General features: G+C 47.0%; 1 protein-coding gene across 1 annotated transcript; it reads left to right on the top strand.

Moving 5' to 3' along the window:
* Positions 1 to 665: 665 nt before the first annotated feature.
* On the top strand, positions 666 to 14472 carry LOC133105478 (protein phosphatase PTC7 homolog). Its single transcript, XM_061215613.1, has 6 exons — positions 666 to 1227; positions 7508 to 7687; positions 9771 to 9969; positions 10315 to 10438; positions 10831 to 10960; positions 11468 to 14472. The coding sequence occupies exons 1-6, from the start codon at positions 1026 to 1028 to the stop codon at positions 11524 to 11526; spliced, it is 894 nt and encodes a 297-aa protein (XP_061071597.1). The 5' UTR covers positions 666 to 1025; the 3' UTR covers positions 11527 to 14472.
* The last annotated feature ends 1342 nt before the right edge of the window (positions 14473 to 15814 follow it).

The following is a 15814-nucleotide window of genomic DNA, read 5'->3' as shown; positions in this document are numbered from 1 at the left end:
TTTAAATTTAAAGCTCCTTCTGAGTGGAACGGTTTGCCTAATTCTCTCAGATCAATTACCTCCGTACATCTCTTTAAGACCTCATTAGTACCTCTGCTTCAAACATCCTGTCGTTTTTACGATTCTCTCCTTTTCTTTCACATTTCTCCTTTTATTTTGTCTTACTTTTTTCTGTTTTCTTCTCTAAGAACTTATTTTTATCCACTTAATCTTCACCTGTCTTTGTTTTTCTGGAGTGCATATACTGTACATATATTTCCTTTATTATTATTTTTGTATGTATTATTTACAAATTTACGTTGTAGCTACCTTATTAATGTGGCTTGGTTGGGCGGGATGCGTGGGTGAGTAGGTAAATGTGAGCCTCTGTGTATGTTGTACAGTATGTGTTTGTGTTTAGTCTATGCAGTTTACTGTATGTGTATCTGTGTTTTTGGAACACCTTGAAAACGAGGTTCATCTCAAGGGGCTATCCTTCAATACATTTCTATAAAATGCAGGCCTTTTGAGAGATGCCGAGAGGGAATTCTGTCTTGGTGAACCAATGGAAAGAATGACCTTGATCCGTTGCAGCTCACGTTCGCTAGACTTTTAAGGAAGGCCCTAATTGCGTATATAATGGTTTGCCGTGACGTCAAGCCTGGAGTCACAAGACCTCATATCTCGCTGCTGGGTTTCTCGACTGAAGGGGGTTTGTCGTAATCTCGACTGGATGAGCAAAATGACTGGTGCTATGGAGCAGCCGGGAGGAGCCCCCGCCGAAAAATGTGCAAAAACCTAAAGAGACTCTACCCTTGGACGCTTCCTGGAATTTAGAGAGAAAAAAAAAACATACGAGTTTGTGATTCCCCTCCCTCTCTGGGGCTGTCACAAGCTTGGGGCTATTTCGCTTGCTAGTCGAGTGGTTCGCTGTTCTGTAGCCTTGCGTCGTCTTGTCGGATAGCCGAATGTTGTTTGGTTGAGAGATCGTAGTTAGTGGAGACCGGACACGGGGAGTACGCAGAAGTGGGTGCTGTTCGGGGGGTATGATCTCCGTACTCTCCTATGGCAGACTCGTTGCCAGGGCTGTCCTGGGCGGACTAGTCCAAACAGATAGCCGGGACTACAGCCTGGTGACGGCACGCTGCGGTTTCGGGAAAGACTTTCGGAAGGGGATTTTGAAGAAAGGGATGTGTTATGGTGACGACGCCTGCTTCATAACCAAGCACAAATCCGCAGATGTTTTGGGTAAGTCGAGCTGGGGAGCGAAACTTTAACAACACATATTATCCATAACTATTGACCAATTTACGAGCAATCCAACGCTAATATGATTTCAGACCGCCGCCCGCAGTTTACTTGCATTACTATTGTTACACGCACATGAATATGCTAGCTAGGTAGCCACATATCGCAGGTAAGTGTGCAACTTAATATTTGATAGACGGACAGCTATATTCACCTGCACTTTTAAATATGCATCTGCGTGGTTACAACACGAATGACCTAGCTATGCCTGCACGTGGTGCTATTCACACATGGATTAGCAAAATAGCTAGCTAGTACCAGTTCGTGCCACTAGTGCCCCTGTCTCCTTAACCTTCATTTTCAGATAACCCGCTTACAACACACACGCGAGATAACCAACTGGTCGCCTACTTCCATCCTCTAGCTGTTCTAATGTAGCTATCAAATAAACTTGAGTTTAAATGAGATGAAACTACTGATAATCGACTTGTAGTTGGTGGTGACCTTTTACCCAGAAAGAGAAGAGGCATCACTAGATCGAGGAAGTGCCCCTCTTGGGACGGCGTGCGCGCGCGCATAAATGTAAAGATTCTTTACGGAAAGGGGGGGGTTGTTTTATCGTCTTATGTATGGCTATTTCCCAGTATTTAGTGTGGTGTTGCAATAAGTTTAAACCACCTTCCAAAACCGGATAACTCGTATTTTGAATGTGACCTTGCCGTTAACTTGTGTAATTACTGCCAGAGAACACACGGGCCACACAGCACATGCCTACTTTTTTTCTGGTCACCTTGAGTGATCTTGATCTTTTAACGGCGCTGACACTCGATGGAGGCGGTACAAATGCGTAAAGGTCACCCGTGGGGGCAGCCATGTTGACAACATTGCTCAAATGACGCCGGGAATACTTTGTCCTTAAACGTCAAAACATTGCCACATATACAGATGATCAATAAAGAAAAATCAATGCAGGACATAACTGTTTTTTTTGTGTGTTTTTTAATTTTCTTTTTTTGAGTTGGGACAAGAATGGTAGGCATTGTGATTGGTCTCCTGTGGTTGCTTAGCATTGTTGGTACCTTGGAGAATCTCCTGCCGCAAACAACAACTTCCTCTCTTTTCACTTGTTCACACCCAATTTCTGTAAATTAGATGATTTATAAAGTCCAATGAAGATGCGTGCATTCTCCAGGAGACAATTCCAGTGGATATTGTTCCTGACAAGATTTCTTTTAATTTCCCGTAATTGTCCACTGGCAAGCTACAGACTGCAGAGTGAAAATGGACATCTGCACACAATGGAGTGGCTCCTCTGAAATCCAGCGGGAGCAGGGTTCTATAGGGGGCAGCAGGAGCAGGGTTCTGTAGGGAGGACAGCAGGAGCAGGGTTCTATAGGGGGCAGCAGGAGCAGGGTTCTGTAGGGTGAGCAGCGGAAGCAGGCTTCTGTAGGGAGGACAGCAGGAGCAGGGTTCTGTGGGGGGGGAAAGGGTTCTGTAGGGAGGACAGCAGGAGCAGGGTTCTGTAGGGAGCAAAACGAGTATATTGACAAACCAAATACTACTGGGCTTGCAGGTGCAATTAAAATGAAACAGCAATACAGTCTATTCCACTTAAGTGGGTACCCCTCTCTCAGGTTGTGATGGATCGGCAGGGTGTTGTGACTCCTGCCCCCTCTCTTTCTGCCTCTCTCCCCTTCTCCTTCAAATCTGAAGTCTGAGGTCTCGCCACTTCCGCCTGTATTTTAATTCCTTTACCAGGAAGCTTTAGGGGCATGTTCGTTGGGTTTCGTAGTGGTTAAGGTACATGACTGGGACCCGCAAGGTCGGTGGTTCGATCCCCTGCGTAGCCACAATAAGATCTGCACAGCTGTTTGGGCCCTTGAGCAAGCCCCTTAACCCTGCATTGCTCCAGGGGAGGATTGTCTCCTGCTTAGTTTAATCAACTGCAAGTCGCTTTGGATATAAGGGTCAGCCAAATGACTTGTTTGGTAATGTAATGATGCTTAGCCTTCTGATTGGCTTGTTTTCCTGTCCGTTAGCCGTTTGCTCTCAGAAGTCCTAGGTGTGCATTAAAATAGGCCTCACCCAGTGATGTGTCAGTGGTGTTCAGCACCAGCATTTCTTTACCCTACTCACTGCTGTCCTCAGCACTGGCACGTGTCTTATGTGGAAGTTGTGGGAGTTTCCTGACCAAGTCATTTCTGTGGCCCCCACAAAAAAAATAGTGGGCAGAAATGTGAAGGTTGGTTTGTTTGCCATTTATTGTGGACCGTTGGGCCGGCAAGGCTGTTTCCACAGCAAATTACTGCCATGGACACCACCCTTTGAACCATCAGTGAATTTCTAAATGAAATTATCGCCCTTCATATGAGGATTTAATAAGCTTCTGCTGCACTGGACATCCGATAACACAGTATCTCATCTGTGCATATTCTCTCTGTACTCTAGGCCTGCAGTAATGTTCAGTAATGGTGCCTTTGTCTGAAACACTGGCTCCTTCTGTTAAAGAAGGCAGAGCTACAGTGCAGGGCAGGGCAGTGTGTGCTTCCTGGAAAGGCTGCAGGGTCTGTGTGTACCCCTGTGTGTGCGTGTGTGATTGTTGTCATTTGCTTTCTTTTCTTTGAGCTTATTTGACCTCTGGCCCTCTCTTGAATGTTCCAACACAGAAAGCTGCAGACTGAGGGCCACTTGGAGCCAAAAGACTCTCTCTGAATCCGTTCAGTCTGTCTCTTTCTCTCCATGAAATGTCTTCTTGAAAGCACATCAGTATTTCTAGCTATAACTCCTCAGCAAGCAGGATTACAGGATTTGCAAAGCTGCAATAAAAAATGTCAGCTCTGAGAGAAATAATTCTGAGTTGGGTAGAAAGTGACTGTTTCGCCAAGTTCACTATCTGCCCTTCACAATGGCTAGCATGATATATTTTTATTATAGGGAGCGCAGTAGTGAGGTATTTTTATATATTTTTATATGAGCAAGTTTCCCTCTTTCCCAGACTAACAATTACCCGACACACCTAGCCCCAATTCAGTACTCTTATTGCTGTCAGCAGGTCCTATCGGAAAAGATCGTATTGTAAAACGCCCCACAGAGGATCGAAGGCTTTCTGAATGTGTACAGACTGTGTTTTTCTGGGTTACTGACTACAGTGGCTACTTCATGTCATGCCATTCTAATTGAATAATAGGCTGATAAAACTATGTGGCAGAGCTGATTGGGGCAGACAATGCGTGATCTCTATCCAATTTTCTTTTCTTATTTTTGCCATTCCATAACGCCAATGATACAGGGGCAGATTGTTACCAACTGGCTCTACTGGTGAAACTCTCTTTCTCATCTCATGAAGCTCTGTGTACTGATGTGTACACAAGGTACATCTCATTATTTATTTGTTCGTGACGTGAATTGGCCCGTCTCTTTGATTTGGTTCAAGTTGTAAAAGCACTTTGTTTTGAAAAGAACTCTGTTTGTAGAACACAGAATTTGCGAGGATCTGTGTGTGGTCTTTGACATGTACATGCACACACACACACACACACACACACACACACACACACACACACACACACACACACACACACACAACATAGGCTGCATGATTAAGTGTTATGCGGTTACTTTGGCTTCCTGAAAATATCCAGTTACATGTCCGTTGACGCCCCCTCAGTGTGGACTTAATACGGTGTGTGTGTGTGTGTATACACGTGACAGACTGTGTGTCCCTCTTATGGTCAGTCTGTGGAATCTCACTGTTGTGTGCGGGGATTAATTGCTTTTCCAGGAAAACTGTTCCTAGAAGACAAATTCCCACCTTTCACCCTCCTCCAATAAGGAGATGGATCAGTGTAGCTCCTCCCACATATGGCATACTGAACATCATGGCCTATTTCACACAAATGTATACAGATGCATTAAAACAAATGTTATGTAATCATAGCCCCTTACTGTCCCCTATCATTATGGCCACTGATGCTTTGTGTAAAGTATGGGATAACGAGCGGGTATCACATAATGTCAGTGGTTCAGGTCGCATTTGTCCAAAACAAAAACCAGTCTTTCTTTGCTCCCATGGGGCTGTGATTAGTTTGGACCTGATTGGCTGAGCTCTGGATTGTTGGATAGTGATTGGTTGGCCCCTCGGTACTACTCTTCCCCCCTCTGATAGCAGCGTGCTCTGAGCCTGGGCTTGTTACAGAGTGAGGTGTTGTGCACCATAGTAGCAGTGTGCAGCACCAAGTAGTGGCTGAGTAGTGTGATTTGGCGTAGCATATTTTAGCATAGCCCAGTGGTAAGTTTATCAAAGTGGGGCGGCCTGTAGCGTAGCGGTTAAGGTGCATGACTGGGACCTGCAAGGTCGCTGGTTCTATCCCCGGTGTAGCCACAATAAGATCCGCACAGCCATTGGGCCCTTGAGCAAGGCCCTTAACTCTGCATTACTCCAGGGGAGGATCGTCTCCTGCTTATTCAAATCAACGGTACATCACTCTGGATAAGAGCATCTGCCAAATGCCATTAATGTAATGTAATAGACATTACTATATAATGTAATGTATTCTGCAAGTTGACCTATTTAGTCGATTTTCTCGCTACCACAAGTTCATGATCGAATTGGCAGATTTCCAGATATCAGTGCACATGGTGCACCCAGGCCTGACTGAACGTATTTTGATCACTCATGCCAGTCACGATCGCCTACTTGCGTGAGAGTGGCTTCTCAGCACTTAAGTTATACTTGGTTATACTTAGTTATGAAATCCAACTACTGACACTAGTGGAAAATTATATGAGACTGATGGCCAGTTTCACAGACACAGATTAAACCTAGTCCTGGACTAAATTAGATTTTTAACGGAGATCCTCGATACAAAACTCACTTTAGTCCAGGAATCTGTGTCTGTGGCACGGGCCCAGAAACCGTGGAGCTATAGCCTCTTATTCACGTGAGAATTAGACCAATGTGATGCCTAACACTGTGTTTAGATTAGAAAATTAGGTAAGAGCCGTCGGAGGATTGCCGGGTCCGATCCCTGAGCAAGACACCTAACCCTCAACCGCTCCTGACAAGCTGGTTGGTGCCTTGCATGGCATGGTGCCGTCTGTTCGTGTGTGTTCGTGTATGAATGGGTGAATGAGAAGCATCAGTTGTTACAGCGCTTCGGATAAAGGCGCTATATGAAGGCCAACCATATAATGTGCTCCCCTCTCTACATTTAGTTAAAGCCAATTCATGAACCTTATTGAAAAGTGTGACCCAGTTTGGTATCCCATTGGGCACTATTGCCGTGATTCAGCATATTGTAGCATTCCGTAGCATAGCACAGTCTGACTTGGCATAGGGCGCCCTAGCCTAGCGCAGATTGGCGTAGTGTAGCGCGCCATAGCGGTTTTTGCATAGTTTCGGTCACCTCAGAGAGTAGGACAGTGCCATAGATGTTTGGCCTCTGTTTAACTGTGCCTGTTGGGGGTTAAAAGTGGCTCAGAGGGGCGACGGCCTGCCCCTTCCCCCAGTCTCACCCTGCTATGCTCGTTGTCTACGCTCATGACACCTGCTTGATGCCAGTACACTTAATCAACAAATCGCTAGATTTAGATTAGTAACTTTACATAATTGTCCAGTTGTTGCGCTGGGAGTTCATAGGTGTGGCACTGATCCCTGACAGTGGGCTTTTTGACTTTATGCCTGCTGGCACCGGTCCAGAGAGAACAGAGAATCATTACCCTGATGATGACAGTGATGACCTGGTGTCCCTTCTCAGATCTCACTGTACTTTTGTGTGTCTGTGTGTTTGTTTGTGCGTCACCTGTTACGTCACCCACTGACTGTCCATGTGCTTGTGAAAAGTGCTTTGAAGGCTGGGAAGTCAGATTTACTGCCAGTGCCATATTGTACAATTTGGAGCCAGAGACTGCGCAGTAGGGGAAGCTAGTGCAGCCCCTCCACTAAGTGTGAGTGACGTAATCTGACTGATTCGTCCAAGTATTGCTGTTTTGTTCCAACAACACTAACTGAAAGAAAATATAGGGAGGCATTAGATGAAGAAAACTATTTTCTTGTGGGGAAAAAAATGATAGTGACTGTATTTTCACCGCAATTGTATCATTGAGCTTACATTGAAAATGTCTCTGAATGACCTATACTGGAGCCAACCACAGTGGTGCTAGTGAGCACCATCTCTTAGCATGACCAGGAAACCAGCTTCAGAAAAGAAGCCCGGTTTTGGCAGTTCAGATTGTAAGCCTGTTTCAGTTGTCTGACCCCGTGCTCTGGCTCTCCCTCCAGGTGTGGCGGATGGCGTGGGCGGGTGGCGGGACTACGGCGTTGACCCCTCCCAGTTCTCCATAACGCTGATGAAGACGTGCGAGAGGCTGGTGAGGGAGGGCCGCTTCACGCCCTGCAACCCTGTGGGCATCCTGACCACCAGCTACTACGAGCTGCTGCAGAACAAAGTGCCTCTGCTGGGTGAGTGCGCTCGGCTACACTACATAGCATTGCGTGGGCTATACCACACCGCATAGCACTGCGCGGGCTATGCTACACCGCATAGCAGTGCGCGGGCTATGCTACACCGCATAGCAGGGCGCGGGCTATGCTACACTGCATAGCAGTGCGCGGGCTATGCTACACCGCATAGCAGTGCGCGGGCTATGCCACACCGCATAGCAGTGCGCGGGCTATGCCACACCGCATAGCAGTGCGCGGGCTATGCCACACCGCATAGCAGTGCGCGGGCTATGCCACACCGCATAGCAGTGCGCGGGCTGTGCGACACCGCATAGCAGTGCGCGGGCTATGCTACACTGCACTGCTACACAGGCTACTCCACTACTGGTGCGTAGGCTGTGCTATGCTAATTAGCACAGGTACACAAGCTAGGCTACGTAGCAAAGCTACATGGCCTAAACTACACAGTGTGGCTAAACATTCTATGCTATGCTGTGTGGTCACACGGGCTGTGTGCTATGCTACGCAGCTTTGGTTCACTGCAGTCACTCCGGCTGAACTCACGGGAGAATAGAGAGCGAGAGAGGGTGAGAAGGGGAGAGAGAGGGGGGGGGAAGGAAGAGGGAAGCACGGCATCTGCAGTATGAGTCATAGGCTGCAGCTCCTCTCTCTCATCCCAGCAGGTCAGTGGGAGAGAGTGCAGACTGCAGCCTCTCGCTGAATTTGGGGGGGGGGCCTGACACCTCAGAAGGGAGGTTATTATTTCACGCCCTGTGAGTTGGTGGTTCTTTTCCTTCTCTTTCCTGTCCTCCTCCCTCTGCCCCCCCTCTCTGCCACTCTTCCCTCCTCTCTCCTCTCCTCTCCCCACGAGCACTGAGTGCACAGGAGGTTTCAACAGTAGCCACATCCAATTAGAATGCGTCTGGCCGAACCCGAAATCCCGCAGTCGATAAAATTGCAGGGGGGTAGATGATGTAATCCAGGGAAGCTGTAGGAAGTTGGTTGCTGTGCGGTACATCCAGGTGTAGTTCTCGTTTCAGTCGTCCGGGCAGGAAAGAACCCCCGTCACCTTTTTCGGGTACCGGAAATGGAAGTAGCAGCAGTGTTTACATCCTCTCCATGCCACTCCTGTAAGCCCCAAGCTCTGTCTGTGAAATACAGCAACCCAACAGCAGCTGAGGTGTGGGAGCAGGCCAGGGGGCTATTTTAGGCCAGTGTGGTATTTTGACACACGGGGTGTCCAGACTTTTGAAAATTTGGCCCGTGGTATACAGAATCCAAATGGATGCCCTGGAGTAGTGTTTTTTTGGGGCTGCTAGTGTTTTTTGGGGCTGCCCCCAGTCTCTACAGTAAACATTGAGTCTCCATTTTGAGAAATGAATCATTGAGATGGAGATGGGTAGATACTTTATTTCCCTTTAGAGATTCATAAAGTACAGCTGAAAAAATGAACACTGATGATTACAAAGAATTACAAGTTTATATATATGTGGCATGGATACAATAGAACATTTTATGCAAAAATAACAACAGGTATTATATCTGTAATAATAATAATAATAATTATATCAAATAATTATCCAAACAGAATTGTTTGGACAAGAGCTGAGCTGCCTGCATTCCCCGAGCATATCTGACATTTAAGAGGGGGAGGAGTTTGGGTGGTGGAGGGGTTTGGTGGTGGAGGGGGTCAGTTCTGAATAAACGTGACCCTCATTTAACCTCTCACCCACTTACTCATTGACCCACCCACTCAGACAAACAAACAAACGGAAAATAAGTTCATTGGTTGTCGCTTGGCCAATGGGGGCCGCAGGTTTATAAGGGCAAAGCCCTGCCCTCTTCACACCCCTGACCCATTGCTGCTGTGTGCCTCTGCTGGGGAGGCAGGGGGTGTGTGGGGTCTGGATGAGCACTTTCCGTGCTGTCTCCAAAATGTAGCAGAACGTGTGGAGGAGTAGGGGGTGGTTTCTGGTGGGGGGAGGTTTGTGTTTTTATCCCTAGTCTGAATGGAGTGTCTTGTGTTTTTTTAAATGAAAATGTTAGCTGATGTGACCCAGGTTCTGACACGTCTCCTCCTCTCCCTCCCTCTCTCTCTCAGGGAGCAGCACGGCCTGTATCGTGGTGCTGGACCGGCGCAGTCACCGGCTGCACACGGCTAACCTGGGGGACTCTGGGTTCCTGGTGGTTCGGGGAGGGGAGGTGGTGCACCGGTCAGATGAGCAGCAGCACTACTTTAACACGCCCTTCCAGCTCTCCATCCCGCCCCCTGAGGCTGAGGGAGCGGTGCTTAGGGACAGGTACGCCCCCTCAGAACCAGCTTCCCTTTCCTGCCCCCCCCCCCCCCCGACTTTAAAAATGGCCAGTCCTCCTCATAACTGCACAGACTCTAGCGCTGCACACTAACGCTAAAGGTGTAAAATTAGCTCCTCAAATCAGTTGGACATCGGTTGGACAGCATTGTGTGAGTGTGTGTATGGTGCAAAAAAAGAAAACATTGAATTGAATTTAGGGTAAACTGCCATCCATGTGACCTCTGACCCTGACCACTTCAAGTCGATTGGCTCACTTGGTACGTTCTGTGGTGTGTAAGAAATTGCCACTACAAGGTCAGTGCTGACGGTGTGATATTCTCTCCTCCCCAGTCCTGACGCCGCTGACCAGTCCTCCTTTGATGTCCAGCTGGGTGACATCATCTTAACCGCCACAGATGGGCTGTTCGACAACATGCCTGATTATATGATCCTGCAGGAACTTAAAAAGCTCAAGGTACCATAGAGTTCCGCATTACCTAGATATACTGTGATATCCATACAGTACATATACATGGTACCATAGAGTTCTCTCAATACACTGTGTGATGCACTTTTAGGGGCCAGGTGTTGTTTGGCTGATTATTTGTCCAGATCCACTCAAAATTAGCCTCTTGATTAACACTGCATCCCCCATCAACAGTCATGTTGTGGCAAGTCGGATGGTGAAGGGAGTTGTATTCCACAGCTACTTCAGTCATGCTGCAGAAGCTCTGAACTCAATCTCCCATCAGCCCCCTGGCTACCATGCCACGTCCTGCTTTTGGAGCTGCTGCTGTGTGCGGTTGTTCCACAACCACTTATTTTTAAGGGGATGGTGTGACTGAGGTGCCGTGCTTCTTTTCCCAGAATTCTAACTACGAGAGCATCCAGCAGACAGCCCGCAGCATCGCAGAGCAGGCCCACGAGCTGGCCTACGACCCGAACTACATGTCGCCGTTCGCCCAGTTCGCCTGCGACAACGGGCTGAACGTACGAGGTGAGTGGGGTTAAAATGGCTTGCGCTACATTACATTACATCACATTTTATTCGGCAGACATTTTTTTTAGCTGGTTGTAAGGCCAATGAAATGGCTATGAAACCAGTCACAATCATCAAAAATCTGTGTAAATATCCTTATTGTTATACCAGTTAGTCCAGTTATACCAGTTAATTCTCTGTGAACTCACCTCACCTTGTTAGGTTTGAACTGGCTGTGGATTTTAAGGTCAAAATGAAAGACCGCATTCTCTGTCCCCTGCTGCTGTGACTGGGTTTTTAATTTGGCATGCAGTTCTGAGCAGGTGGGGCGGGGGGGTTTACTGGGAGGTCACATGGGGAGGTGGCAATTCCTAAACAGACCAGGGAGGTTTTTTTTATTTATGTCCGGAGCAGCAACATGGAGAAGTCCATCTGAATGCCAGTGACCTTTTGGGTCTTTGCAAAGCCTAAGTGTTCTCCTAAGCTTTCTAATCCCCTAAATGTGTGTGTGTGTGTGTCCTGCAGGGGGGAAGCCTGATGACATCACCGTGCTGTTGTCGATAGTAGCCGAGTACACGGACTGAAGGGGCGCTGGGGCCCACGGTCTGCCGTCTTCCATCCGTGTTCCCCTCAGAACTGAACTCAAACGGAAACCGTCTCTTTCTGCCACCGAGGCTGCCCCGCCCCTGTGGGCCGGCCGTTCTTCATGCAAAGCCTAAATGGACGGGTGGATGGCGGGCGCCGCCCTGGTGGTTCCATGCGGTCATTAGAGACGGCACCCTCTGGACTGCGTGGTCTGGTGTTCGCTCCTGCTTCTGTAATCACTGATGTTTAATTTAAAATACCATCGTTTATGTAAAGGGGCCCCCCCATGCTGTGTGTGTGCGGGGGGGGGGGGGGGTTCCTATAACCCCAGGCAGTGTTGCAGGAGTGAGCAGGAGGGGGGGGTCTGGTGTCTGATTCAGTGTAGCTGTGGAATGATGTTGCCGTTCATGTCTGAGAGGTGAATGTGTGGTTTCTTTTTTGTTTTGTTAGTTTCTTTTTTAATGGTGTGGTAATGGGAGGGGTGAAGAAGTGGTGTCAGCAGGCTAGTAACTGTGGGATTATGGGATATCTCTGCAAGTGTTCTTTGAGCTGGGCTTTTTTTTTTCAGCGAGCAAAGCCAACAAACACACACGAGACACAGGAAGGGGAATATTGAATGTAGATTCTTGCAAGTGTATGTGCATCAGGGATTAGGTCAAAGGTCCCAGGCTTGGTTTCCTCTGCAGGTATTTGCATCCCTGTGATTTTGCAAACCGTCAAAAGCTGCTTTGTCATGCTTGTCGCACGTGTGAGTGTAGGACAAAGCCCTGTGATGTATTTCTGGATGATGGGAGAAATGGAGGGCCGCAGTGTCTGCAGGTTTAACTCCAGTCCTGGAGGGCCGCAGTGTCTGCAGGTTTAACTCCAGTCTTGGAGGGTCTGCAGGTTTATTTGGTTTATTTTCAATCGGTGGGCAGTTTAGGCCTAGGAAACCATGTGTGTGTGTGTGGACCTTGAGCTGATCAGTTAAAGTAAGCGCTTCAGGTGCTAAAATCTGCAGGTCTTTAGTTTGAAATCTCTGCTCTGATGCTTTAACGGCACTTGCCATCCGGCTGGGTCACATCACGCGTTCACCGAAAGGTCGTTGGAAGGGCATTGTACTGTTTGTGTCAAACCACCTGCTTTATTTCTGGTTTAGCATTTGCTTAGCTGTGGATGTGCTCTGTGTTCCCATAACTCAGCTGCAGCTTCCAGTGGCTGAATTAGACTGTGTCAGTTACATTACATTATTGCCATTTGGCAGATGCTCTTATCCAGAGCGACTTACAGTTGATTTTAGACTAAGCAGGAGACAATCCTTCCCTGGAGCAATGCAGGATTAAGGGCCTTGCTCAAGGGCCCAACGGCTGTGCGGATCTTTTTGTGACTACACCGGGGATCGAACCACCAACCTTATGTGTCCCAGTCATGTACTTTAACCACTACGCTACTGGCCACCAGTTTGTATGCATTTAGGTTTGCCATACAACCCCCACCCCAGTTTACCATTTTTTCCATCTTTATTTGCTTTTGACAGCAAAGATTTTATTTTACTTCCTGTACTGGCAGGATAGTGTTAACCTCTGACCCCTGATAGAAATGGCTCTGGAAAGTTCTGCTGAATTCTGGCAGATTCTGTAGGCAGACATAGCTGTCATGTTCTCATTCACGATGGAGACCCAGATGAATCTCAGATTCATTCAGGTAGACAGAGTGCTTTAAAGGACTCAGGTGTACCAGGCCCTCTGCTGCAGGGTGGAACACTATTGGTCCAGAGCTGCCAGGTCACATGACTTACTGTATGGTGGTGTGTTTTAGCAGGCTCCACCCCTCCCCCTCCTGTTGACCTGGTTTGCTTCTGCCTGTGTGATGTTCATTTGGCCACAAGTGCTCTAGTTCCTCACCTAACGAGTCACAACTCGAAAATAGCCCTAAATCCATCATGGCCACTCATTTATAAAATTAAAATACATAAATTGGCCAATCAGGTTGGAGAGCTATGCAACGGGCATTTAAGAATGTATGCACACCTGTCAGTCACCCAGATCGCTTAGTAACGGCAAGGTGTGACCCAGATGGTACCATCCTATTAGGACCCCAAAGACACGCCTCCTTCCTCTATGTTTTTCTTTATTTGGGTCTCTTGGGTGGTCTAAATTCTTAACGACTACCTTCTTTCTTTTCTTTTTTTTCTTACTGTTTATTCTGGTCATTTTTAAGACGAAGACCATGACCTTTGGTGAGGAGCTAAGGCTGTGCCCAGATCAGTTGTGTTCAGATGGCTTTAGGGAGGTATGTGTTCTCAGATCAGCCATCTGCCTTATATGCCCCCCCACACTGTGAAGGTTTAAAGTGATGTCTGTACTATTATGCAGTCTTATCCTCAAAAGCTTGTCATTGTGTTTAGTTAGACTGATTTAATGCATCCATTATTGGATGAAAAACGCTTAATGTGTTGCCACAGGCATGATGGCTGTGTGGTCTCCAGGTGAACTTGGGGGGTGTCCCAATACCCACTACCAACTCCTCTCTGCAAGTATGCGTGGAAGGGGAGTGGACAAGTGGAGGGAAAGGAGGGTGCTTTTTTCGAGTATTGGGATGCACCCCCTTCAGTCCATCTCTTAGCCAGTAGGATCAGGAGGGAGGTGCAGGTGAGGTAGGAGGGATAATCTCACCCGTTCGGCCTATCAGCTGGGCTGTCTCCACCTCCCACGCTTGCCATGGTCACCCAGGTTCTCGGTGCAATTTTTCCCCTCTCTCCGTCTGGTTTCAGTTCTGAGTCTGTCACATGGTCTAAAAGCAGATTGTGTTTGTCCGTGTGAGAGCTGCACCTGTTTTCCATGTATGCGTGTCTATGTCTGTGTATGTGTGTGTTTTGTGTACAGTACAACAATGCAGGAATAGTTTCTGTAAATATGTTTTCAAAGTTGTAAAATATTTAAATAAAGAATATAGTATTTATACTACAGTGTTTGACCTGGGAGTTTTTGTATTTTACATAATCTTGCACTTTTACATATTCTTGACTGTGTATGCACATGAAATTCATTCTTGCATCCCTCTGTGATCTGCTGGTGAAAAGTATATGGTTTGTATATTTTTCATATCATACAAGCATTGATTATGCAAGGATTACAATTGTAGTACAATAACCACAATGAAAACGGTGGTACCTTTATTGCCCCTAAACCTCACCAATAGCCCACCTGGACTTAACCTCACCCAGATGCAGGTCAGTTCATAAAAACAATGCTCAAACCTATGAATTATGAAATTAGAATTATGTTCATATGTAAACCTAGCATTGCAGTGCAAACTGCTCTGGAGTTATTTCAAGTATTTTCTTGCTTTAGACCACAAACCCTGAAAAGCCAGCTGGTCATCACAATCTTCACACATAAATTGTCTGGGCCTATTGAGAACATGTACAAACAATGAAATAATACCATAAACCTCAGAAACTAAAGTATCCCATTAAATATACCCCCAAATAAGTCTGTCCCGTGGTATAGCTTCATACTACATGGCCTCCTCCAGGAAGCTGGACTTCTCACATGGACAACGAGCCTCAGGTATGAGTTATGTTAGAGCATTTGGTATTTAGCATACAGTCCAGCCATTACACCTTGACAGGCTGGTCCTCCCCTCACGCCACTGTTCTCCACATTGATGGACGCCGGCTCCTAGTGACAGCCATGTATTTTTAATCATGAAAATAACAAGGCTGTACTCCATGTTCTGTAAGATGAAAGGTCAACTGTACCAACGGAGAGAGAGAAAAGTGGCAAGAGCGTTGATGCTATCGCTCAGGCAATAGCGTGTCGTTAAGGCAACCATTAAGAACAGGGACCCAGTGTCCCTGTGAAGCAGCAGAATCTGACGTGCCGTGACGCAGAAAGAGAGAGAGTGTGAGAGGGTGAGTTGGAGGCGAAGATAAATGTATTCTGTGACCAGCCTGAGCGCAAGGCGTGGGAAAACGATTGAAAGGAGGGATACAACATAAAGCACAAAAGCAGAAACTGAAATATCCCTTAAATATATCCCCCAAATAAATCTGTCCAATGGTATAGCTTCATACATGGCCTCCACCATTTCACCGTTTGGCATAAGGAGTACAAGGCCCGTTTGCCTGAACACTTTGCCAAGAATGATGACACCAGCCATACTGAGACTGCTGGAATCTAGAGGACAGATTATAGCATAGCGTTTTGTTAAGCACTCCTGCAGATTCTTTGGGAGGAAAACCAGCAGTCATGAAGAGTTATGTACACACATAAACTATCCCTCACACATATTTACACAATATAG

Source organism: Conger conger, chromosome 12 (genome assembly GCF_963514075.1).
Source record: "Conger conger chromosome 12, fConCon1.1, whole genome shotgun sequence".
NCBI lineage: Eukaryota > Metazoa > Chordata > Actinopteri > Anguilliformes > Congridae > Conger > Conger conger.
This window is presented reverse-complemented; position numbering and strand designations above follow the sequence as displayed.